The sequence below is a fragment of the Gallinula chloropus genome, assembly GCF_964237585.1.
Source record: "Gallinula chloropus genome assembly, chromosome: Z".
Taxonomy (NCBI): domain Eukaryota; kingdom Metazoa; phylum Chordata; class Aves; order Gruiformes; family Rallidae; genus Gallinula; species Gallinula chloropus.
In genome coordinates, this window is record NC_140089.1 from 3,898,137 (window position 1) to 3,906,311 (window position 8,175).

The window sequence follows — 8,175 nt, forward strand, 5'->3', positions numbered from 1 at the left end:
ACTAGAATTGTACAGTCTGGAGAAGAGGAGGCTCAGAGGAGACCTTCTCTGTCTTTCCAAATACCAGAAAGGAGGTTGTGGTGAGCTGAGGCTCAGACTCTTCTTGCAGGTAACTAGCAATGGGACAAGAGGGAATGGCTGCAAGTTGCTCCAGGGGAGGTTCAGGTTAGTAATGAGGAGAAATTTCTTCTCAGAAAGAGGTTGGGCATTGGAACGGGCTGCCCAGGGAGGTGGTGGAGTCCCCGTCCCTCAGGGTGTTCAAGGAAAGGCTGGATGAGGTACTTAGGACTTGGTTTAGTGAGTGATACAGGTAGTAGGGGATGGTTGGACTAGGTGATCTGGGAAGTTTTTCTCCAACCTTAATGATTCTGTGATTCTACCACTGCCTCTCACCTCAGCCGCTGCAACAGCTGCTGACAGTCCTGTACAGGGAAAATGACTCCATCGGGGAAGGAAAGCTGGAACAGCTGCAGGGCCTCATTTATCGTTTCTCCCCTGTGAAAGAAACACATCAGGGCAGGCCGAACACCTGCACCTCTGCGGCGCCAGTCCCGGGGCAGAGGTGGGGGGGGAAGGCAGGAAGGGTTAAAAAGACACTACCGGGCAACTTGGGAGCGCTTCGCAAGGCAGCAGGAGTCCGGCAGGGCTGAGGGGTACGCGGCTGCGAGCTGCTACGGGCAGGAAGGGCTGTCAGAAGAGCTGCCTTACCGGCTCAAACGCACGGCAGCTTCGTACCTGAGCAGCCATCCCTCCCGCGGAAACAGGAGCGGCGAGGAAGCTGTGCCAACCGCGGCTGACGGGCGGCCCCCCGGCAGGCCCGCTGGCTCACGGCGCGCCGCCCGGCCCTCGGGCCTGCCCCGAGCCCACCTCAGGGAGGCCGCGGGCGGGGACGCGGGGGGGTGCCGAGCGCCGCACACGAGCTCGTTTCGGTCGTTCTACCCTCATCAGCGGGGCCGGGAAGGGAAAGGAAGAAAGCTCCACCGCCCGGCAGCGTGGCCCCGCCGCAGAGGCGGCCGGGTGCGGGGTCATAGCGTCACCCGAGGGGAGTCCTGAGAGGCTCCGCTAAACCCTCCCGCCCGCCTCTTTCCTCTCGGTGGCGGTCGACGGGCCGGGTGAGGCGTGCGGGCCCTTTAAGGGCGGGCGGGCGGCGCTGGGGGCGGTGCTTCCCTGGGGACGTGGCGGAGAGGCCGTAGCCGCCATTGCGGTCGCTATGAGGAGCAGCGGCAGGTAGGGCCGCTGTCGGGGAGGAGCGGGGCCGGACAGGGCGCGGCGCACGCACCCCTCACCCCTTCCTCCCTCCCTCCCTCGGTGGCGGGGCCGGGAGGGAGGGCGGGCGGGGTGGGGATTCCCCGCGGAGGGCGCCACGCCTGCGGTCTGTCCCACAGAGCTGCCCGCGGAGAATGGCCGGCAGAAGCGCCGGCTGCGGCCCGCAGCCGCCGGCCGTAGCGCAGCCACCCGTCAGCGGTCACCTGTACCCCTTCGGGGGCGCGGAGACCGAGGGGCCGGAGGAGGAGGGCGGCGAGTTGTCGGAGCTGCGGCCGCGGGGGAGGGAGAAGGTCCGGCGGAGCGCGTCGAGAGACCGGCTGGATGATATCGTGCTGCTGACGAAAGATATCCAGGAAGGCGACACTCTGAACGCGATCGCGCTCCAGTATTGCTGCTCGGTGAGTCCCCCGCCGCTTACGGCTTCTGCCTTCCCCCGGGTGCCGGCACCGGCCGGGCAATCGGGATGGGGACCGGGGCTCCGGTGCCGGGCTGGGCTGCCCCTGGTCCGGCCGGGTTAACGAGGCAGTGAGCTGCCGGGCAGGCACCGCCTCGGAAGCGCCCTGCTCTCCAGCAGTGAAAGGCAGCGGCGGGGTGTTGGTGTAACAGCGCCGAGAGGCAGCGTTCCGCTTCCGCAGGCTCCTTGGGTTTGGAGCCGGCCTTGAGGTGTGAGCAGCAGGGGTGCGATTCTGCCTGGGGGAACTTCCCCTCGAAGGGGACGCTCCCGCTCCTGGCGGTTACCTGGCGATGAGGAGGGCACAGCCGAACCGCCCTCGGGGATGTGTACAGCCCCGAACCGAGGGAAAAAAAAAAAAAAAAAGACCCGTTGTGGTTTTTCTTTTAAACTTTGCGAGGTGTTTATCAACGCCAGCGCGCCCCAGGGATGCCCCTCTGCCGCGCAGACCTTGCTCCTGCTCCCAGCACGCTTAATTAGCTGGGTGAATGTCATCCGCCCCCCCCCGGCTTTGGTTCTCACCCTGGTTGCAAGCAAAGTGTCTTCATGGGCGCAGAGGATGTCTGGGAAGCACTACACAGGGTCTGAAGTCAGTTGTTGCACCAGATAAAGGCAGAGGCTTCTGTCTGGGTTGATGGTAGCTTCTGCGTGTTTCCAAGTCCCAGCAGGGAATCAGCAGTTCTCAAGGGGTCAAATTCAAAATACGTACTTATAAGAAGTCTTGCTGCTGTCTGATTCTTCAGGCAGAAACAAGAAGCAGGACCCTCCTGTTGTGAGCTTAGGTACCAAAGCCTTGACACAGCTATTTCATAATCGTGACAGACCTTAGCCTCATTAAGTGATTCTTGGCTTCAGAACCCATGGCAATTAGTTACCTCGAGCAGGATTACTCGGGCCTCGAATAAGCAGTAGATCACCAAGTTCTGCTCGTTCTTGGAAATACGGAGTCTGTGGAAAAGTGGTCCAGGTTTTTAGGCAGAAAGTGTGACCTAATGATCACTGGGGTACATGCTGCATTTCACTGTCTTTTCTGCTCATCTGGTTTATTCAGCACACACAACAAATAACACTGTCAGAGGAACCACAACGCTTTTTCACGTTGCAAGGTGTGTGCAGGTAGTAGGCACTGATGGCCCTAACTACTTCTGTCCACATCTGTGTTGTAATCAGGACAAGGGTCCCTTCTTTCCTGTTTATCACTTCTCCTGAGGTGACAAGGTGATGTCCTCCCAGTGAGGACGGGAAGGAGCTGAACTTGGTTACTGTGATTCTTGAAAAGGGCACAACTCCTGGGTGCTTACTGGGTGTTGCAGAGGTGATGTGTAAGTACTTTGTTATGGTTTCTGTGTTGAGGGAGCTGCTGTCTCAGCTGCTAATTCTCCCAGGGCACATAAATCCTTGTGGAGTCTTCCGTGTCAGCCCTAAAACCTCTTGAGAGCAAAATCAGATTGATTTTCAGCAAGAACAGGGAAGGGGGAGGGAGGTGACAGTTTCAGGTTATGCTTTCTATCCCCCAGAAGCAGAAAGAGTATCCATCTCTGTGACTAGATTAATGGGAAGCTTATAACTTTTAATATTTCTCACTTGTAAGTTTTTAATTAGGAACTTGCTGTAATTTACTTCATTTGTAAACACCGAGGTGATACTAAGTTCAGATTCATTTCAGAGAGAGTCACTGGTGATAGATGACTATACATTAAGTAAATACGTGCATGGGAAGTGGCTTCCAGTCCTCTTATCTGAAGAGAGGAGGTTTGTTACCTGGTAATTACCTTCTTGCTTAAACATTGTCCAGATTTGGTCTTTGACCTTTTCTTTCTTCATACTTTTTGAATGGGTATGGGTTTAAAAAGAAAAGCAAACAAGAAGCCCAGCCTTTGTTTCATTAGGTTAGGATTCTGTTTCTCAAGCGTGTAGTACTTGTTTAAAAGAGTTCTGGTTCAATGGGGCTTTATTTAAACTGTGGCTTTTATTTTTAGGTTGCAGATATCAAGAGAGTTAACAACCTTATCAACGATCAAGACTTTTTTGCCCTGAGGTCTATCAAAATTCCAGTGAAGAAGTTCAGTGTTCTGACTGAAACCCATGTCTCTCCAAAAGGAAGACCAGCCCTTCGTCCTGCTCACTGTTCCCCAGAAGTGCAGGAAACGTCATCCTCTGATAAATTCTCAGCTGCTGAGACTGCTGGCAACTTCTTAAAAGAAGTGGATCGGGATATAGAAGAAATAGTGAAGTGTAACGATACAAAGAGAGAGAATCTTAATGAAGTTGTTTCTGCCTTAGCAGCCCAACAGACCTGTTTTGAAACTGAGAGCAAAACTAAGAAGTGCAAGGATCCTTACTATGGAGCAGATTGGGGTATAGGGTGGTGGACGGCTGTAGTGATCATGTTGATTATTGGCATAGTGACTCCAGTGTTTTATCTCCTGTATTACGAAGTTCTGGTGAAAGCTGATGTCAGTCACCACTCTACAATGGAATCCTCCCACCCCTTCGTCACAGCAGCATCGCACCAGAAACAGATAGGAAACGGAATAAATCCAGCCAATATTATTAATGTTGATCATCAGGGAGACCTTCAGCCTTAACAACACAGAGCCCCAGGGCGACTGTTATTCACGGACACGTGATGTAGCATTAGATAAAGGAGAAACCACAGGGTGCACAAGCGCATCTGGCACGCAGAGGAGACACGTCCCGATCCGTGACGTGCCTTCACGGGCACTGCTCCAGCAGAGGATGTTTCTGTGGATCGTGTAATCTCTGCACATGCCTCAGATGGGCGGTTTTAGTGCAAGATTGGGATATAAATTAAGGTATAAAATTGCACTTTTTTTTTTTTCTAATTTGATAGGAATATTATTATTTTTTTTTAATTAATGACTTGGAGGAAAAAATGTAGTTTGAACTAACACATGGGGAATTTCACTGTACGTTTTACAGCCCTAAAATGGGCACTTGGGGATATCTTAACTTTTAAACAAAGTATTTATAGAACGCATAGCACACTTGACATTTTAATATCAAGTTTACAGCTGTCAGTTAAAACTGCTTTCTTGTAATTTTATCATCTTTTTTTCTAAACCCCAATCATTCCATAATTACTTGCTGCTATGAAGTTCTTTTTTTAAAAAAAAAGAGAGGCAGTAGCTAATACTTAAGCTGGAATGTTCAAATCTTGTGCCTGTGGTCAACTCACTCCTTTAGTACTGTTCAGTGTAGGCAGTGGGATAATTATTTTTTTTCTGTGTATGTGATGCTGTGCCTCAACATGGTCCAGTTGAAAGAGTCTTGTTGAAACTTAGCATCTTTCTGTGGTATCCTGCTGAAAAGTGACTGGACTGGACTTACTCCTCTGGTCAGGTGGGTATAGAACTAGAGGAGTGCAGATGTGTGGGGCCTTGCTGTGACTGCTTCAGCAGTCTTTATGTCTCACCTGATTCTTCAGACAGCAGTTACATGGGCACTGAGTACACTAACAGTCATGTGCCCATGAACCTCAAACACTAACTTTTCCCAGAAATCTCATAGAAAACTTCAGATTAGATTTAGTGTCTGCTGGCAAGAAACTTAAATTGCAACAGACCTGCCCAGACCAGTTGCAGCTTCAGACTTGTTTTTCACATAGCAGTGTATTCATCAACCACTCTGTTCTCAAATGTTTCACTTAGGGTTTCATTGAACATCTTAATTTTACCCCCTCTTCCCTTCCCTACCTGAAAATGCTACAAGATAAACAGAAAAACTCCTCTGGAGTCTTCCTACATAAAAAAGGAGGTACTTGTGTACTCGGAATATTTTTAAATAAAAACTGAGATGCTGCCTGTAATTTTTCTGTTATATTTGCCTTGTGGAGTATGATTTCCATTGCCCCATTCAAGATACCATTTGTTACCAAAGCCCAAGATAACTGACTTGAACAGACAGAGATAGTTGTTTAAACTGTTACTGTAAGACTTTCCTTTGAGTCTCTTGACAAAGTATAAAAAAATGTGATGAAGTTAATGTTTCCTAGCTGCTGGAAGTATTCTAAAGTGCTTTATCAACTTAAATTTTGGAAGTAAAGACACATGGCTCATTACTCCTGGGGCAGCTGTTGGCCCAAGACGTGGGGCAGATACTCTTCACTGGCATGCTCAGTGTAAGAACACGAATCTGATAACTTTTAATTTATTCTGTGGAGAGTGAAGCAGTCCAAAGCTTGAGGGGAAATGCTCTACAGGTGAATCTGTGAACTATGATCAGTGGCCCTTGAACCCTTCAATAAAGTGGCATCTCTGGAGATAGTGTGGCGACTCACAGTTTCCACACTGTAACAGGGGTTGCACACAAGCATGAGCTTCATGTTTCACATACCACTTGTTTTCAAAGATCTCTTAAAATAAGAGTTCTTTCCATTAAAGGAATATGCCAATAACACAAATGTGAATGCTGAAGTACCAGTTCTAGGTAAGGCTGTATGTAAAATGGCATTGCAAAATAATTTACAGTGGCTAACACAGTACAGCTTCTGGCTAAGGCTTTAAGAGGAGAATTGCTCTAGTCCAGACAACAGAGCTTTGCTCCTTGAGAGATGTTTCTATGAAGGATTGAAACTTGGTATGTTATGTATCATGTTTTTGCTGCAAGCTTATTTGCTGGTTTTCTTTTTTTACCCCCTTGTTCTGTTTCTGAAACCTCACTGTTCTTAATACTTTATCCTTAATTATACAACTGTCAAAGAACATGAAATTAGCGACTGTGGTGGTGCAACATACGCATGATGTACTGCACATACCTGAAGTTACATGTATTAAGTTGCCATCAATACAGAAGTGGACTTCAGTTGTGGTTTGAGTCCATCAGGAAGGCCTCTGTCCTGTTACTGTACAAATGAAGAGATTGGTGGCTAACTACTGCTCTCATCCTGTGGTGGCAAAGCTGGACTAGTTCTACAGCGTATCTCAGGCTTTCGGTGTTGGAATTCTTGTGGCTTATGGTCACTGAATCAAAGCTGATGGGCTTGAGCATTTACCTCTAGGGTAAGCATAAAACACAAAGGGATAGCAGTTTAATTGGACTGTACTGTAACCAAGAGCCTAGCATGTTTTTACTGCTGTATTATGTAGCATATTTCATATAGCTTATTTTTAATTTAGCAAGTTAACTTTTATCAGCAGATACATACAGGAGGTCTCCCTCCAAGACTCACAGCACTGGTGGTCTACAGACATCACCTGTCTTGGCTTGCTGCATGGTGCAGGGGTCTTTACTGCTTGTTCCAAAGCACAGCTCAACTGGCAATGCATGGTGATGTGTCACCTCTGAATTGACAGGGTAACTGCCCTGTGTGGAACTTAGATCTAACTTAAGTTGAAATCTGTGAAGTTAGTCTTTTAGAAACTGACTTGTTAAAAAAAAAAAAAAAGAAAAAAAAGCCCCAAACAACTGAGTGGTAAATTGTGCTTTAGATTAATTACAACACATTGTTGATCAGGAAGTTGCTTTAAATTTAAGTGCATATTGCACTGTTGGATGACGTAAAATGTAAATGCTTCAAATCTGCTATATTTTGGAGTATGTTGTCACAAATAAGTCTTTCTATAACTATTTTATAAAGGCTGAAAATGCAACTTTGTAAAATAATCCTGAATGAGGACACAAGTCTTATTTAAAATACTTCTGCTCCTCTGCTTTTAGAAGAATGCCAAATAACAGACATAAAATAAAGATTTTATATTTTAGGCTGCAGTGAAAGTGGTGCATATAATGTATTCTGAGCTCTATATGCTTTGCATGTTTTACCACGGGAGGCCGCTACTTGTATTTGTTTTGGCCAGGTTTTTATGTCTGACATAAAATAAAATTCCTTGGCCAACAGATGGTTTGTTGGCAGCAGCTGCACACAGCGATCACACGTAGCACGCTGTGACTGGAGCCATGGTGGTGTATCCCGTCCCTGCCTTGTAGAACTTGGAACTTCCCTGCATAAAATTTTGATTGTCTTGTGAAATGGGGATTAAGAAATAGGCATGAGAAACAAGTAGGGCTCAGTTTTCAGGTGGGCATCTCCCTACACACTGAAAGCAGCGTCTTCCTGTATGAAGTACCAATGTTCTGCTATGCTGTTAAGACAGGATTTAAATACCTGCCTGTCCAAACCTGACCTGTTTGCTGAGACCCAAACAACAGTCTACATTTTCTCAGTTTATTACGGTCTTGCTGTGAATTTTAAGCAATTGAAAAATCAGCTTATTAAAACAGCTGCAAGTGTTACACCTCTGGAACATCACGATCTAGTCTCTTCCAGAAGTGCCTTGGCAAGGAGCTGTGCTGTTGCAGAGTTCCTTAAGCATTGCGCTTCCTTGCCTTTGTTAAGCCAGTCCTAGAGGGTCCGTCCTCAGACTGGGGTTCCCTCTGGAGGACAGATGGCCACAGTTCACCTCTAAAGGTCTCCAAAAGACCCGATTCCTGCCAGA

General features: G+C 47.9%; 1 protein-coding gene across 1 annotated transcript; it reads left to right on the forward strand.

Moving 5' to 3' along the window:
- Positions 1-1,397: 1,397 nt before the first annotated feature.
- LYSMD3 (LysM domain containing 3) lies at positions 1,398-4,436 on the forward strand. Its single transcript, XM_084278622.1, has 2 exons — positions 1,398-1,664; positions 3,697-4,436. Exons 1-2 carry the CDS (start codon positions 1,401-1,403, stop codon positions 4,303-4,305), a joined length of 873 nt encoding a protein of 290 aa, XP_084134748.1. The 5' UTR covers positions 1,398-1,400; the 3' UTR covers positions 4,306-4,436.
- Positions 4,437-8,175: the final 3,739 nt, after the last annotated feature.

What these genes read in the sequence shown, in the direction of transcription:
- LYSMD3 (XM_084278622.1), top strand. Translation starts at nt 1,401, where the DNA reads ATGGCCGGCAGAAGCGCCGGCTGCGGCCCGCAGCCGCCGGCCGTAGCG. An exon ending in CGCTCCAGTATTGCTGCTCG is followed by an intron (nt 1,665 to 3,696) that starts GTGAGTCCCCCG and finishes TTTTATTTTTAG; the next exon opens with GTTGCAGATATCAAGAGAGT.